Raw genomic sequence first — 19,270 nt, 5'->3', positions numbered from 1 at the left:
GGAAAATCTGAGGAGAGGAGGCCATTGACTATTACACATAATATTGACTGGTAGTTGCAAAATTCATATTGCTGATCACTAATTAGTTGGTGATAATATGGTGAAGGACTTCACTGTTGATGATCTTCTCTAGGATTACTAAAATGAAAATGAAAGCATTTTTTTGAATAGAATACAGTCTTGTTTCCATGCTGTATGGTAGATGCCAAATGTAAAAATGGAAAAGGTGATAGAGGATTAGTATTATTTGTGGAATCCAAGTTTTTAGTGCAATAGGAAGGATACTATCAGGAGTGGCTGATTTCTGATGAAAGACAAGGAGTTGTGGAATGAAAAACCCATTACAGGAGGTCCACACTAAATCTATTCACACAATACCTATCATGCCTTTCCTTTAACTCTTTCACTGATTAAGAACTTGCAACAAAGTTTGGCAACCCATTCTACTCATTCTCTGCTCTCCAAGTGAAAAAAATCTAGTTCTGACACTGTGTTGACCATCACACTCTTCCTTAGTTTCCATTGCTTGTTCTCCCTCATCTGTTGCTGAAAAATTTCTTCTACATCAGTCATAAAATCCTTTTAATGGCTTATGTCTCTGTCATATTCTTTACTTTCTGCCTATCAACCAACTTCTGCAACCCACAAACCCTTAAGTCTCTCGATTTAGGGGTTTGTAGGTTGAATTCTACAGACCATTGAACGTTTGGTCACTCACTTCTGAATTTTCTCTGTCACATTTCTCATCCCCCAAGAAACTCAGATGACCAAATCTGTATGCTGTAATCCAGATATGACTATCAAAGCCTTACAAAGAGAAATAATAATAATTTCATTTTCTCTTCTTGTCAGTAGGTTCTTCACTAATGAAGTAATCCTGTGAATTACTTTTGCCATATGTCCTCTGAACTTCACCCTCTCTATCTACCATCACCTCTAAATCTCTGTCCTCATCAATTTTTTGAAGTCCAAGTTCATAACAGTGTATTACATTCTAATCTTTTCATTCCAAAATTTCCACATTAAACTGTTACCCATTATCCTTTGCCCTCAGTCTCTTTAAATCATTCTGTTACATTGTCTTGATTAGCTGTTACTCTACCCAGTTTTATGCCATTAGGGAACAATGAATATTTCCCTTCTAATCATTTTGTATATCATCAGTAAACAAACGAAATAGCAGCTGTCCAAGTATGGAGCCCTGTGGTACAGTACTAGTTACCTGCCTTCTGGATAATACTATTCCATATACTTCTGTTTTGCATCTGTCCACCAGCTACCCTCATATCTCCACCTTCATATGCATTTACGTTTGCTCCAGTTTGTTAGCAAAGTACCATGATATCCAGCTGAATGTTTTTCCAAGGTTCAGCAGTGTCATCACATTCTTTTTATAGAACTCAACTGTCACTATGTTATAAAACAAGTAAGATTCCAAAGAAATGACCTCCTTACTCACGAAGCTATGCTGCCTTCTATAAATATTTCTATCCATCCATTCCTGAATTTTATCTCTGACTAACCTCTCTAGTATTTTAACCACTCCTGAGATATTTATCTGTCTATCATTATCTACCTATCTTGGAGTCTTTTTTTTCTGCAGCAGAGCTGTTTTGCTTTCCTATCATTCCCTTAGAACCTTACTTGAGCTGAGACTTAAATTAAACATTTAGCGGCACTGTCAGTTCTTTTGCACATTCTTGTAATATGTGAGCAGAAATAATAACTTTATTATTTCTATGACTGTATTAATTAGATTATATAATCTAATACTGTAGCCATATGGTCAGTATTCACCAATAGCATCTGCATTCTCTGTATCATTGTTGCTGTTTTTGAAGGCAGTTCATAATGTTATCTTTACTGTAAAAAGCTGTTCCTTGGTCCTTCCAGTTTTTTCTATGAGAGTTGACTGCAATTAATGTAATACATAAATATGTGAGTTGATAAATCTATGAAAATTATATTAATACCATATTCAACAAAAAGATTTTTTTATTCTTATAATCAGCTAATTCTCTTCTGTAAGTATTAACTTATCTTGTGGAAATGCTCATATAATTAAAATTAATTTCTTTTGCAAGTGATAATTTATGCCTCTCAAGAGCTTTGAATTGATTGGGATTTATCTCTCTAATTATGATTTTTTTTTAAAATTAGCATGTCAGCAATCCATAATTCGTAAGAGTTTTGAACATAAGAGACCTGGAATAATAACTTTAGTTACTAATAACTTTCATAAGTTAATATTCTGCTTATTGTCTTGACCATCATAAGTGAACATGGTATTGCAGACCCTACTATCCTATCAGTGGTCCTAACAGGCACTTAAGCAGCCACGACCTTTCCAGGTATTCTTGGATTTCGCAACCGTAACTCAAGGATAATGTGGTTAGTCCTGGTGTGTCTGAAAATGCATTCATGAGCACAGTTTGCCTGTTGTGGGTGACGAAAAACCCGAGTTTCCAGGTAAAAAAAAAAACCCTACTAAAGGTGAGTTAGCTGGTATAAGACCAGCTAACTTGCCTTTTGTCGAAAGAGACCAGATAAAGGTTCCTCGTGTTTATGACGGGAATTGAACACAGATTTTTCGACCAAAGGGCTTCATCTATATTGATTGAGCTACGGAGGCTCGCAGACACTACTAAAAAATTGAAAAATGATTAAGTTGAAAAGCTCATGGTTAATAGTCTTCTACTTAAAGCTGACTGTACATGACAGGTCCCACTGATTTTTATTGATTTTTTTATTAAAATAGTAATGTCGAGTTTATATTAAGTAATTGCATTGTTGGCTGTTTAAAAAATGATTTCTTTTTCATGTTTCAATTTTTGATGACTTTTTATGTGCACAAAATGTAGTGATCTAGTATGTTGTATTCTAATAAAGCTGATCCTCTCTTGTCAAGGAATGGTCATCCAATCTTATTTATTGTGCTAGTGATACTGAATGCTTTATAATAGTATGGATTTTGCTAAGGCTTTTGACAGGATACCCCATGGAATACTGTTGTGCAAATTGGAGCAGATGGGGTTGGATACTAAACTGATGATATGGATAGGAGAATGGCTCGGGGAGAGATATCAGAAGGTGGTGTATAGAGGAACAGAGCCCAGGATGAGGCAGGTGACCAGTGGTGTGCACCAGGGCTCTGTGCTTGGGCCACTGTTGTTTAATTTGTACATAAATGATATGGGAAATGGCTTAAAGGGAGATATTCAGTTGTTTGCTGATGATGCAAAGTTGGGCACAATAAAAAATCAAGCTGATGTTTGAGAGTTTGCAGGATGATTTAAATAAGCTGGCAAAATGGGCAAAAGGCAATTGATGTCAGTTCAATATGGAAAAGTGTAAAGTTATGCATTTTGTACTACATTGGAACGGTACTCCAAGAGATTGATGGGGCTAGGGACTTAGGGACGTTGGAAGATAGGGAGATGAAGTTCAGGGAACACATTGCTGAGGTGTCCAAGATTGCACATAGGATTACTTGGTTATTGAGGAACACTAACAGCCAGAGATAAAGAGGTTATTATTTCCCTTTATAAAGCATTGATACTTCCACATTTGGATTACTGTGCTCAGATCTGGTCACCTGGATTCCTTGAAGATGTGGAGGTTGTGGAGAGGGTTCAGAGGAGAGTGACGTTAGTGAGTGATGTAAAAAATGTTCCCTACATTGATAGATTGAGAGCTTGTGGATTGCAGAGGTTGGTTGATAGACGGAGAAGAGGGGATATGATAGAAACATTTAAATTACTAAAAGGTTTTTATAAGATTGATGCAGGGGAAATGGTTCAGCTGTGTTGATAGTGATGGAAGAACAAGAGGTCATCCCTGGAAATTAAAGAAAAGTGTGGTTAACAAGGGTGTGAGAACGAGGTTTTTTGCCTGGAGGGTATAGAATGAGTGGAATGCATTGCCTGACTCAGTTGTGAGTTTTTCGTCTGTAAATGAATTCAAGAAGAGATATGATAGATATTGTTTTGACAGTTTGGGTCTCCCGCAATGAATTTACTGACTCCATGGAGATACTTGTAATAATTATAATAATTACTTTTGTTCACTTTGTCTGATGCCTGCAGATATGCAACTTTGTTCATAGTAATAGTCAGGACTGTAAGTCCAAGATATCTTCTATACTTTTATGTGCATTATAAAAATTTCATGTTATGTTTTAATTATACCTAATTTATGACTCCCAGGATGGTTGGAAAACTTATGGATGTGTCTGCCAGTGAAAGTGATCTTTTTATATATATATATATATATATATAGAAAATCTTCATATTAATTGCCTTAGTATACCATAATGCAAAGAACACATCATTTTGGGTGTGTATAATGCTATGCATTGTATTGGAAGGGCTGCTACCCAGACTGGTTTTGACCTTTACTGAGATCTCATCAGTGGTAGCCAGACCCAGAATACTAAGGCACTTATTGTCATCTATCTCATTAGCCTGTAATGAAGACACTTCACTCTAAAACTTTGTTTGCTTACACTTGGATAAAGGATTAAACAAGAATATAATTTCTTGGTATCTTTAATTTAATTTATAACCAAGTGAAAAAACTTTCAACATTTGCTTCTCAAATACATCTACTGTCACCATCACATTTAATTATGATTGACTGACTATACTTGTTAACACATCATTACATTAATTGGAATGAAGTGATTTCTATATCACTGTAATAAAAATATGTACGTCTTTTTAAAGAATTGTGTGAGATACTCCTACATTAATCTAATCTCAGCTGGATCTTTTCACAATCTTTCCTGATATGGTACATAGGCATAACATAGATCATCATCATCAAATTCCTGCCATTTACCCTCAAGGGGTATACAGGATATGGTAGTACTACATGAAAAATTTACATCATTGCTAACTTCCTATCTACAATTTACCTCCAAATCAGTCTGTTACTTGTCAAGACTCCAACAATATCAGATCTTATATTTCTATCGTCTAAGACACTTAGTACCGTATCAATCCACCTACATCTTCCTCTGGGTCGTTTTCCTGCCAACATGGCAGAGAACACTTGTTTTGCTAATCTTTCCTCGCCATTCTGCTAAGTGACCATACCACCTGAGATTAGCTCTGCTAATGCATTCCTGGATGCTGACGATGTCAAGTTCTCATAACATAGATAGCAATTTATATTTTTAACCGGCTAACATCTTTTGCTGCTATAATTTACTGCTCCATTTATTTAATGCTTGATTTTTCTAGCAGTTATTTTGTAATGGCTTGTTTTTCTAATGTCTTGTTTGCTCTGATGCTTCATCTTCATAAGTAGCACCACAGTATCATCATAAGAATATTAGCTTATTAAAGTTTTTATAAGTGGTATAAATATTATTGTCTTCTGTGTAGTTTACTCCTTTAAGCTTATTAAATATCTCGCAATATATTTATTGGACTTTATTATAAATGTTTTTTCTATTCTAGGGTCTGACAGGTGGAACAACAGTTTCTGGAACAATTGCTATAGCCCAGAAGATGGGTATTAGCATTTTTGTAACGGGTGGTATTGGAGGTGTTCACCGAGGAGGAGAAAACAGTATGTATAACATTTTTCCTTCCAAGGTTTTAGCAACCTGGATAAATGTTAACTTTCTTGTTGAATTTTTTTCTTTATTTTTATTCACTCTTATTTTTAATAAAAGTGAAAACAATGAAAGAAGAGAAGTTTTGGTAATTGCCCTTATATTCAAAGAACAATAAAAGATCTAAAGATTCCATTCCCCAATGGAATCTTTAGATCATTACTCATTTCAGATATCAGAGTTTTTTTCTGGAAATAGTCTGCATCATATGAGTTTGTACCCTCATGATCCTCATGATCTTATTATGTGTTAGAGATGTAAATTTTTATAACTACATGAATGCTTTCAGTATCGTCATTTAGGATTTAATTCATTCCAATTTGAATTTCATCCAGATTCTTAGATTTTTGTTACAGTAATTTCATTTTATCTGTAGTAGTAGTATGCAAAACTGCAGTACAACATAAAATGAGTGAACATATCCGAAAATGTTTAAAAAATCATGCTTTTTTGCATGAAAGAAGTTAATCAGAATGTTTGAAAAAAAAAAAAAAATCTCAGTTTTCATTGAAATTGAATTGGATGTAAATATATTGGAAGTCAGTAATAAAATAAATTTTCACCTATTAGTTTTTGTGAAACAAGAACCTGAAATATTATAGTATGAGAGGGATATGAAAGGCCTGTTGAAAAAAAAGCAAGCAAGAAAGTAAGTGAGTGTAAATTGTTGGTTTGATACCAAGACATGACAGCATCAAGTTAAATAAGTTATGATTCAATGCACAGACTGTGGAAGAAATGAATGTGAGTTTTTGGATATGTAGAGTTTTGATAGCAGAAAAGACTTGTATAAGAGGAACAGCCTACACTTGAATGGATATGGTATCAAGAGCCTGGAAAAATTACTTATTGTGGTGAGACCTAATGCAGAGTCAGGGGAAAGTATACTGGTATAAATTAAAGAACAAAGAGAAAATGATGAATTTTTATACAATTTGGTGAAAAGCAGTATGCTATGAGATGTGAACAAAATACACACACAAATTGCAAATGAATAGTTCAATAACAAATGAGTACATGAAGACAAGAGTCAAAAAAACAAGTGGTCAAAATAAAATTCTCAAAGTGCCTTAATAAGGAATGTGGTCACTCCTCTCAGCAATAGTGCTCACAACAATGTTTCATACTGTTTATAATGGTGTCTAGGAGCTCAGCAAGTAATAACAACCATTGCTTTTTGCAAAGCTGTTCTAAATCTCTCAAGGTTTTGAGGAGGGGGAGGATTGAGAGCAGCTACATGTCTACTTAGAGCATTGCAGACATGCTCAGTAGGATGAAGGTTAGGATACTTTGCTGGCTGGCCAGTCCACGTGCACATAAGTCTCTTCTTGAAGATATTGGTCCATGAGCTTCACTTGATGAGGATGAGCATTATAATTTTGAAGAATAAATGTCTTCCTATTGCATCCACACACAGACAACATAGGGATGATCCAGAACCTCATATCTATAAGTTACAACATTCATGGTTCTGCTAGGAAACACATACAGGCCCATGCATCCACTCAACGAGATGCCTCCCCAAACTTTCACACTCCCTCCACTATACCTGTCCCTTTAACACATACTAGAAAGATAATAATGTGTTTCTGGTTCTCTCCAGATAGAGCACTAGTATCATTTTGTAGATCAAATCATGACTCTTCTGTAAACAGTGATGACCCCATCTGTCTTCATAGTTGACATGGTATCTGGCCCATCTCAAACATTCTCTCTTCTGGCATAAGGATAGGGATACACAGACTACTGGTTGCCTGGCATACAGACTAGTGTTCATGTAGCTCTTCATCAGATCGATGGGTATGCAAATGCTTGGTGAACATCTGTTACCAGAGTGTGTAATCCCAACCATGAAATTAGGTGATGTGATGGCATTGCCCTGTTTTTCCTGGTTTGACTTTGGACCTCTGAGAGGTATCTGAGCATTCTGAACATTGTCTCTTTCAGTAAGACAATAGTCAGTTCTGTAGAACATGACTAGCCTTCACAGAGCCCTGATCTCAACTCCATTGAACATCTGTGGGACGAACTAGAGCATCGGGTAAGGTCTAGGGATGTCTGTGTCACAACAATCCAGTACCTCATTACATGCCTATAGGAAGAATGGTCCAAAATTCTCATGGATGGTTATGGTATGCTTATAGAAAACATGCACTGTAGGATTGATGCAGTCATCAACAAAAGGAGGTTGTACATCTTATTAAGATGGGTGCCATGGCTATTTGTTCCACATACTATGGTGTCCAGACTTCTTTCCAGGCAGTGTATATAATATCATTTTTATGGATTTTGCCAAGGCATTTGGCACAGTACCTGTCAGCCAATACTTAATTTGCAGTGTATGATATCAGGTTTGCAATTGGACTGGAGATTGGTTGACCAACAGATATCAGGATATTGTGCATGGAGGAGCAATATGAAGGAAAATAAGATAATGCCATGGTATAAAGGTAGCAGTGGTAGAATGAAGGTATCAACTTATAGATAGGTTTGTATTTCTTCTGTAGTTGTTTAAGATTTTGGAGAAATTAATTAAGGTAACATTACAAAACTGGATAGATTAGGGTAATATTACTGATTTGGATCGGCATTAATTTGTTAGGAACTCTCTTGTTTCAGTAACCTGATTACATTTTATAATAAAATAACAAGAGCACCTGAAGATAAAAATCATATGCTTTTTTTTCTTTTTTTTTTTTTGAGAAAACATTTGATAGAATGCCACTTAATAAGTTAATATTTAAATTATAACATATTGGTTTAGATATCAGGTGAGTGAATTGGATTGGAAATTGTCTGGATATTAGAGAGTCATAAATTATACTTGCCAAGATATTATGTTCTTGTTTAATCATTTACCCAAGTACAAGAAAACAAAGTTTGTTTGTGAAATTCTTGTTGAATCCTTTACTCAAGTGTAAGCAAAGTTTGTGCATGAAATTGCTTCATGACTAGGCTATGTGTATATAGAGACTGATGACTTCACATCAATTGTCCTAACTGGTAATTAATTTATGGAATTAACAATGCATATAAAGTATATTAATTAAAGATAACTTTAATGAATCACTTCTATATTTCGGCAATGTCACATTCCTCCCGATATCTCAGCCCTATTTCAGTTCACAATGAACTCAGGCTATTTCGTTTGGCAAGGAAAGTTCTACAAACAGATAGAGGGGACAGCCATGGGTTCACCACTTTCCCCACCCTTGGCCAATTTCTTTATGGAGACATTTGAAGAGAAAGCCTTAAACTCCGCCCCACAAAAACCCACTATTTGGCTTTGTTATGTGGATGATGTGTTTGCTATTTGGCCACATGGCTCAGACACACTCCACTCCTTCCTAACACACTTAAACAACCAACATCCCAGAGTCCAGTTCACCTTAGAAAAAGAGGAAAACAACACCCTCCCCTTCCTAGACACTTTAATCAACTGCCAGCTTGATGGATCTTTGGTTTTCTCTGTTTACAGAAAACCCACCCACACTGGCAGATACATTCACCAGCAATTCCCCCCCCCCCTCACAACAATATGGGGTGATAAAAACACTATATAACAGGGCAAAATTAATCTGCTCAGATGACAAGGCCCTGACTATGGAGCTAAACCACATCCTCAACACTTTCTTAGCCAATGGCTATAACCCCCAAAAAATCCAAAAAATACTAAAACCTGTAAACCACAACCCCCTCCACAATAAAGACTACACCAAGTCTATCACTATCCCCTACATCCAGGGCACCTCTGAAAAAATAACTAATATCCTCAAAAAATATGACCTTACTTCCTGTTACAGACCATATAAAAAGTTGGCATCCCTTATCCGCTCTACCAAAGACCAACCACTTCCCCTAGACCTACTGGTGTATACCAGGTCCCTTGCAGCTGCAAATTGTCCTACTTTGGCCAAACAGACAGAACAACAAATATCAGGATTTCAGAACACCAAGACTACATCCGGTTTCACCAGTACAGTCGCTCTGGGCTGGCAGACCATGCCTTAGAAACCCACCATAAAATTCGTTGGAAGAAAACAAAAATAATCCATCGCAGCAAGTTTAAATACGAAAGATTATTCAAAGAATCTTCAGCAGCTCTAAAAAACGTTCCTAACCTCAACAAATTTGGGTGCATGAAACTGCCCCAAATTTGGGAGACTTTCATTATGAGAACTTCAGCCCAACTGCCAAGACTACCAAATTAGCCCGCAAGAGGGCACCATTAGGACTTTAGGAACAAAATTAGTTTCTTACTTTCTTCCTCATTTGCTTTGTTAGTTCCTTAGTGCACATACCATATCTTTATGTTCCTGAAGATGGCAATGTGACATTGCCGAAATATAGAAGTGATTCATTAAAGTTATCTTTAATTAATATACTTTATATGCGTTGTTAATTCCGTAAATTAATTACCAGTTATGTCTAACCAACGTATAAGTCTTACTACTAGAATCAATTGTCCTAGTATCCCATAATGCAAAGCATACTTCCTGTCATAAGTACATAATGCTAAGGATTAAATGAGAATTTGTTAAGCAGTCAATAGATTGTGCCATTTATGTTATACTATCTATTGACTGTATCAATGATGTTTCCCCTCTTGCTCTATGTATCTAACCTTTTAACTGTAATCAGTTTGGAGTGGAAGATAACAACATTTATATATAAATTTATTTTTGTGTAATGGTTGGTTAGAATGTTTTCGATTTGTGCTAATGATGGTCCCCTTTATCACCACAAAATCACAGATTCATATTACCCAACAATGATATCTGTACCATGCATTGGTGCCAAACTGACAATATTGCACTTAAAAAAAAAAAAAAAAAAAAAAAAAAAAAAAAAAAAAAAAAACGTTTACTTACAAACTAAATAACTCAGTCAATCTCACACACATGTTAAACAAAAACTACAATAAATTAACCTAATATCATTAACTAAAACATGAAAAAATGACCTAGCTTTCAGTAGCAGTATCAACACACACATTGTGTCCTTGATTGAATTTTCATAGCTTGGCAGGCATTCCTGAATAAATCCAGTACAAGTCTGCAGGATTCCTTAACTAAATCGAATAATTGTTGCCATAAATTTGATATGAAAATTAGCAATAAAAAGACAAAGACTGAAAATAGGTAGTAACATTGAAAACATCACCTACAATAACTGAATGGAGATACCATAGAACAGTATATAAAACATTTCAGATATGTAGACACAATTTTTAGTGTAGGTAGCAAATTAAATATGGAAATCAACAACATAATTACCATACTGGTATGGTAGGAAGTTAATGAACTAAATTTATATGGATTAAGAGAGAAATTAATCAAAACATGAAACTATAGCTGTATACAAGACAATGTTCAATCCAATTTTAACTTATGGATTTGAGAGCTGGGTTAGAAATACAGTGCTTGATCAAATACTAGAGACTGCAGATATACAAGTTATGAGAAAGAGTAGGGGGAATGAACAGATTGTATCGCAGAATCAAATGTAAAAATTAAATTTAGAATCAAAAATTAAAAATGAGGATATTAGGAAGAATTTTGACATTGTTAGCATCAGGAACCTGTGAACAGAGCAAATCTCAAATGGTATGTTCACCTAAACAGAATGGATAAGGCTAGCAAAACAAACGTGTTTTTTTTTTATTTTTATTTTATTTTTTTTCCTAGGATGGCAGGAAAAGTTCCTTAGAAGACCAAAATATAAGATCTGAGAATATTGGAGTACTAACAGGTAACAGATTAATTTTGAGGAAAATTGTCGATAGGAAGTTAGTAATGCTGTAGAAAACTATCGTTATATATTGTGCATTCCATGAATAGGATACATTTCAGGCATTTGATGTTAATGATGAAGAAAAGGCATGCTATTGAGATTAATTTGGACAAAATGCACAAATTTTTGAAGAAGTCCCTCCTGCTGTCACTTTACCCCCTGAAGAGCCTACACTTCACAAGTTATGCATTTAGTAAACCATCTGTATAATGCTTTGTTGCAGTTCCTGAAGTTGAAGAATTTGTTGTTGTTGGTCTAACCTCCTTTGCTTCTTCTGATGAATTGTCTGATTAATAAAGAAGCAGCAGTTTTGAATAATTAGTGTTGCTAATTATTCAAATTGCAGATGTTTCCAGAATTATTTTACTAGTAAGTGCAGAGAAGCATTGCACACTCATGTTTCATTATTTATTGTAGTACAGTACTGTATACAGAAATTTTATGTAATAATTTTTATATTGTATTATTTCACTATAACCAAAGACAAAAATTTCTTAAAAATATAACAAAACAGACCTATGCATAGTAGTATTCAGGCCTGTTAATTGTGAACATATCTTTATAGTTCATATATAGCGATTTTCATTTCCATATTATAGCCTTTTCGACTTACAATAGAATCATTAGAATGGAACCCTATCTTAAGTCAAGGACTGACTATACTTTTATTTATTCATTAATTTATTCTTATAGGTATGGATATCAGTAGCGATCTTAGGGAACTGTCTAAAACCCCTATAACAGTTGTTTCTGCTGGAGTGAAATCTATTTTGGATGTTGGCCGCACACTAGAAGTTTTGGTAATAACTTTTTAAGATTTATATTAAAATAGTGTAACCTTCAGTTTTATAAGACAGATATATTGTGAAAAAAGAAAAAAAAAATTATAAAATATAACAAACAAGAGCAAACATTCGCAGCTCTTCAGATGTATCATGAAGAGCTGTGAGTGTTCTCTTTTGTCATTGGTGCGCATTTTTTTTTCCTCAAAATTGTCAGTAATAAGCTAACAAAATGCTTCATTTAATAGAAGTAAAAATATTATTTCTTATAAATTATGAAGTAAATTTTCAGGGTTTCTCTATGAATTTCAGCATCATACATTGAGAAGTAGAGATGTCGATTTTGTCTGTCAGTAATGAATATATTGTATTAATTGGAATAAAATTTTATTTTTGTTTCATATGCTTGACTGAGTAGTCAGGCATATGAAACAAATGGTTCTTGTATTAATCTGGTACAATCACTAACTTAAACATCTCTATAATATCATCTGTTTTTTTTGCCTGTCCCCTAAACTCTGCAACTTAATTCCATTGACTTCATCCAATAACTAACATTCCAGTCTTGATATTGTTTTGTATAACTGAATCTAAGACTCTTGTTTTACAGGTCATTGCTGTTACAACATACTGCCTAAGGTAGTTGTCCTTCTTTCAGTATATTGAGAAAATCATTCTCCTTAGATGTTATCTATTCATTTCAGTGTTTTTATTGAGGGATTTTAATTAGTTCTAACCTAATTAAAATCCCTCATAATGATAACCCTGCTCCTGTTTACTAAACCATTTTGCCGATACTTTTGTTTGTCACCACCCTCCTCGTGAGAGATGTTTCACAACAACCACAAAATTTTGCCGCCTTCTACATTCCTAAAAGTGTGTGTAAAAGTTTTTCAGAAAACAAAAATGCTGCCTATTAAAATTCTGATTGAAAAGTTACTTCAGGCATTTCAAAATCTTACTATATACCACTTAAAATAAACTGCATTAGCATTTGAATTTCTTCCTTACATCACTCAGAGATGAATTGTTAGCCAAGATGAATGGTTTCCTGGGAAGAATGTATGTTGTCAATGAAAATTGAACCCGAATATTAGAATATTTATGGATATTGACTAGAGATGTGCCAGTAATTATTAATGAAAATTATTGACTAGTACTTTTAAATTTTAAGGTAATCCATTTTAAAATACATTATTGCTATTTTTTTCTTTTAAGTGAAAGCTTAAAAATAGTTTTTCAAAGTATTCACAGTATATTATTGAAACCTTTTTTTGGAACATATAGCGTGTCAGTTCTGTTTGTGAACAAGAGGTTAAGAGGAAAACTGGTTATCCAAGCCTAGTTATCTATGAGGTTAGCATATGTGCTCTCCAACTAACAGTTGTTAGTTGTTATTTGTTATTTTTTTTTTGGCAGAAGATGAATTTATCTACCTGGTGTGACACCATTGCTCTTTTTATTGGGTGCCTGAAGTGGCTTAAATAATTTCCATGTTTGGTTTGTAAAACTAGGTTTCTGGACTATGGAAAAAAATAAAATAAAAAATTAATAATTCAAAAACTATATAAAATTAATTAAAATAGAAAAAATAAAATAAGAAATAAAAAAAGCCCACCTGTGATGTGTTAATACTATAGGCTTACAAAAAAGTCACATAAAAAAAGTATGAATATACACTGCTTGAAAGATTAATCTTTGGAGAGTTAATATTATGTCCTTCGTTAATGATAGTTGTACTGTTTGTACAACTATCATTTATCATATTGTTTGCACTGTTGATTTTCAGAGAGTCAAGAAGAAATCTGAAATATCTGTGGAATTCATGGTTGAAAATTATGGTGACTAAAATCAAACATATAACTGCCTGTCTTCTGGCAATCTAGTATTATGTACAAGAAAGATTGCCACAAAAGTTTACATATGCACTTATGAGATTTTTCATTAAGTCTAATTTAGTATGATAGAACTGAAAATAATAATATTATTAACATAAGACTTCTGTAGAGTCAAAAGACTCATCACAGAAGGTCCCTTTGCTCAAAACTAAAATCCATTGGACCATGTCTTAAAATCATCCACTGTTTCTGCACTTTACCATGCTCTCAGTGAATTCATTGTACTCACCACCACTCTCAATACAAAGAATCTACTACTCACCCCTCTGCTTACATCCTCCTTACAGCTTTCAGATGGACTTTTGTTCTACCTGCTAGAGTGCCTTGCTTAGGGATTACAGTAAATGAATGCAGCTGGCACACCACTGATCTGCTCATCCCTTAAGGGCCAGTATTTATACCTATAGATTTGCATGTTCACAGAGCTGGTTTGCCTGTTTTGAAAGATGAAACACCTGAGTTTCTGGGAGTAAAACCTTCCACCTCCATGTGAAACTGACTCACTCACCATTTGATTGAAAACACCTCATGAAAGGATCCTCATGAGATTTGAACTGTCTTTCAACCAAAGACCTCATCTATACCAGCTGAGTTATGGTGGCTCCATCTTTTTCACTACAGGTATGCAATTTGTCATTGCTGTAACAGATATTTCTAAACTAGCTTCCATCCACTACTGACCACTCTTCTTTTAAATTCTTTCATCTGTTTTACTTTCTCCCAAGCTGGCTCTAAGTCTGTTATAATCATCTTCCTTACAATTCCACATAAATTCCTTCCTTCCTTCCTTCCTTGATAATTCTGCATGCCTATTCATCTTCCCAGTCAATAAAATCAATAGCAATGCAGAATTACATAGTTAGTTTCACTAGATTTCACCAAATATAAATAAATTTCATTTATTTGATCATTAGTGATACCGAAATACGTTGTCATCTTAACCTACTTCATCATTACAGTTAAAAAAAAAAGAGGGGGGGGGACTAGTAGGAGATATGAAATACTGAAACACTTTCAGCTATCTATTAATGAGCTGAAAGTGTTTCAGTATTTCATATCTCCTACTAGTCCCCCCCCCCTCTTTAGCCAGCTTACGGAAACTATTTTATAACTCCAAACTTGAGGAGAGGAAGTGCTAGTAGGAGATATGAAATACTGAAACACTTTCAGCTATCTATTAATGAGCTGTTATGTGCAATATATAGTATCTCTCAGCCAAGTCAACCTTACCTTTCTGTATGTAGTACATAACTTTCATCATCTGGTGAAACATCACCACTCTGCTTATTAGAGGCATGAAGTAGCTGTTACCATGTTTTGACTCTAGAGTATGGTCTAGGTTTTAATCTCTCCCTTTCTTTTTACATGCAGTGAAGGTGGTAGCTTTTCTAGGCATGCTTTCCCATACTGTAATTGTTGAATTTGAGCGCTAGCACTTCCTCTCCTCAAGTTTGGAGTTATAAAATAGTTTCCGTAAGCTGGCTGCCAAACTGAACTTTGCCAGATTGAAACTTGAAGGAAGTCCAAGTATAGCATTATAGCTTGCAGGGAGCACAGTTGAGGTCTCATTTAAATTGTGATCTGGGCACTCCTTGTGTGTCCACAAGTGATTCATCTATTTTGTATATCCCTATTTTCTAAATTTTGCCAACATTCTAACATGAAAGGCAGTATAAAATTATCATTTTACTTTAAAAAAAAAACTCCCACAAAAACAACAAAAATTTCAAAAATACAACAAAAAATTATAAAAAAAGACAATAAAAATATATACCCCAAAAATTAATAAATAAATAAAAATATCCCCCATCCCATTCATGTGCTGTCTCCAATCTAGGAAGTTGACTACCATGATGTGATTCATGTTAACTATGGGTGTAATGACATGTGGTGAGGATTCTATCTCTTCCACATATTGTCGTAAGTATTCATGGCTGTAAATCCATATGTTCATGGTTTGCCTGTTCTAAGGGACGAAAAACCTGAGTTTCTGAGTGAAAAAAACCCTTTAACCTTCATATTAGGCTAACTCAAATTTAGTTGAAAGAGACAATATAAAGGTTCCTCATGTTGTAGAAGGAATCAAGGTCTTTCTGATCTTTCTGGGCTTTGTTTATATTGACTGAGTTATGGAGGCTCAAATAAAAATATATATACCAAAACTTTAACAAAACAATGAAACTTCTTGTAAAAGAGTAATATACTCTTGGTAATATAATCTTATACTCTTGTAAAAGAGTATAAGATTTTTCATAGACTTGACCAGCATCTATGCAAAATTTAATACCATCATTAATAATGTGCACTATCACTTACAGGCATCCAAATTTGATCTGTTATTCATTACTGAACCTCAATTGGCATCTTCTATGATTACGGCTCACTTAACTTTCCATATTACATCATGCATGATGCTTTCCATAGGAAGGGTAGAACATTCCCTTTTGTTTTGTCTGATAATCCCTTGCCAAAAGTTATCAGACCTGAATCTCCATTATATCATCTGCTTCAGCTAAAGATTTTCTTGACCTTAGTTTGTGTTGCCTTCATTTGCTTCTTTTACCGCTCTGCTAATTCTGATGATTATACTGACCTCTTTGATTATATTTCTCTGGAAGTTGATCACATACAGGCTAACCACCTAAACAGATGATCTTCCTTAGAGATTTCAACATCCATACTATGATTGGTTCCCTTTCCCTCATTTCATAGACCATGCTGGAAGAGAGTTTGACCTGTTGTTTTATAACCTAACCTAACTCAAATCATTATTGATTAACTTGTATGTTAATGATATTTGGACTGGAAATATGCAGCTGTTTGGAGATGATACAAAATTAGGAAGAACCCTCATAGCAGATAACAGATGGTCTTACTCCTAGACGTTCTTATAGGAAGATCTGAATAGGCTGTGTGAGTGGGCAGAGCTGCCAGTTTAATGTTACAAAGGGTCTTGAAGTTTGGTAGGAATTATAGGATGTAAAGTGTACAGCTAATGAGGAAATTTTGCAGGAGGTGGAGGAGATGAGAGATCTGGAATGAGGAGGACCATAACACGTAGAAGTCAATAGGTTATTTTCTTGTATAAGGTCTTCATCATACAACATATGGACTACTGTGTGCAGATCTAGTTAACTGGTTTTCAAAATGATGGGAGATCGTATCTTAGAAAGCGTTTAGAGAAGATAGATTCACTTAGTTGGTGTCAGAGCTCTGAAATGTGGGATATGAAGACATCGAGAGAATTCAGTTTACAGAGACTTTTGAATAGAAGGAGAGGGAATATAATTGATACATATTAGTTAGTGAGGAGTTGTTACCAGATTAATGCAGTAGAGATTTTTTATAAGAGGCCATCTCTATAAGAAGGGTGTGAGCAAGGGAGCGAAAAGCAGGTTCTTTTCACGAGAGCGCTTTGTGAGTGGAATGTATTGCTTGAGTGTGTGGTGTGGTCAGTGCAGAAACTGTGAATGGGTGTGGCATTATTTGATGATCTTTTTATATGAGATTGTGTCTTCTTGTGATGAGTCTTTTGACTCCATGGAATCAAAATTGTCAATATTGTAGTGATAATTTTTAGATCTATCCTTTTTCTAAATGTTTCCTAAACATTTCCATACATCTTGGATTGATTTCATATGATTCTGTGTGGGTCTCCAACAAGAACCAACTTTTCTTTTTCTTTATGTCAGTTGGCCTCTTCTTCTTCCAGCCTTTTTTGTACCCATTTATGGTTATAGGCCTTCTGCATTTATCTCCATATTTCTCTCTTGAAGACTTACCGATGCCACCATTCTCCAACCATCTCCACAATGTCTTCCATCTTTTATTTGGTCATCCAGGCATTCATCTTCCTTTATATGGATGTTGCTGGATGATTGTTTTTGCCCATCTATCACTTTTCATCTGTGCAGTATGTCCTGCCCATATCCATTTTAATTTTAAAATCTCTTCTCCTATGTCCTACACTTCTGTTTCTTTTTTTATATCTCATCACGATCATCAAATTCCTGACATATACCCTCAGGGGTGTACAGGATTTTCCTCCAGATTATCCTATTATCTGTCAACATTCTAATATTATCAGATCTTATATTTCTGTCTTCTTAGACACTTTTTACTGTATCAATCCACCTACATCTTGGTTTTCCTCTGAATCTTTTTCCTGCCATCCTGGCAAAGAAAACTTCTTCATCTAATCTTTCCTCTCCCATTCTGTTTGAGTGGCCATACCACCTGATATTAGCTTTGCTAACAGTGTCAAGTTCTTTCCTAATATTCTCATTTTTATGATGATACTTCTATTGATGCCATCTGTTCTGTCCACTAATCTTTCTCAGGACTCTCATATCTGTGGTCTCCAGTCTTTGATCAAGAGTTTTATTTCTAATCCAGCTCTCAGACCCATAAGTTAAAATTGGTTTGAACACTGTCTTGTATACAACTAATTTAGCGTTTTGACTAATCTCTCTCTCTTATTCCATATAAATTTATTCAGCTGACTTCTTACCATACTGACTTTGCTAATTCTTCTGTCTATTTCCAAATGTAATTTTTCATCTTCACTAAAAATTGTGCCTAAATAGCTGAAATGTTTTACCGTATTTACTTGAATATAACTTGCACTCCCCCCCCCCAAAAAAAATTAAAGTTAAAAAATCGTGACATGAGATATATGCAGGGATATTCTGAAACTAAAGTTTTTCAGGAAAAAAAATTAAATTGACATTTATAATTAAATTCTCAGTATTCATTATAATTTATAATTGCTTGCATTATTTATAAAATGCATTTAAACTTTAATTATCAACGTTATTTATGTGATCGGCTGCTCATCTTTATGCAATAAACAGATAACCCTCATATAACGTGGTACTTATAAACTCGGTTTCAATATAAGTTGGCCTACAAACTGTAGTAATCCTTCATCTTTTCACATATAGGTAACCCTCATATAACGCGGATGTTAGGTTCCATAGAAATGCCGCGTTATGCGAGACTCAGATCACATAGAAAAAGTAGGGTTAGGTTCTGAAATAGTTTTTTTTTTTTAAGATTATATAAACAATGGCATATCCAACAAAAATATATTTTTATTTAATTCAGGTAATTCATGTAAGTTAAGAAAACATATAAACTATGAAACAAATACATTGTATAAAATTATAAAAAATTAT

At 34.5% G+C, this 19,270-nt stretch overlaps 1 protein-coding gene across 4 annotated transcripts in view; it reads left to right on the top strand.

Moving 5' to 3' along the window:
- Positions 1–19,270, top strand: part of LOC150094647 (uncharacterized) — a 628,041-nt gene that overhangs the window by 93,953 nt on the left and 514,818 nt on the right. For all 4 annotated transcript variants that reach the window (XM_090411495.1, XM_090411492.1, XM_090411494.1 and 1 more), the window contains exons 6-7: positions 5,463–5,574; positions 12,107–12,213. In XM_090411495.1, coding sequence (XP_090267621.1) covers positions 5,463–5,574; positions 12,107–12,213 — 219 coding nt within the window. The remainder of the gene's footprint in view (positions 1–5,462; positions 5,575–12,106; positions 12,214–19,270) is intronic.

Source organism: Typopeltis vanoorti, chromosome 21, assembly GCF_054136105.1.
Source record: "Typopeltis vanoorti isolate ZY-2024b chromosome 21, IOZ_Tvanoo_1.0, whole genome shotgun sequence".
Taxonomy (NCBI): domain Eukaryota; kingdom Metazoa; phylum Arthropoda; class Arachnida; order Uropygi; family Thelyphonidae; genus Typopeltis; species Typopeltis vanoorti.
This window is presented reverse-complemented; position numbering and strand designations above follow the sequence as displayed.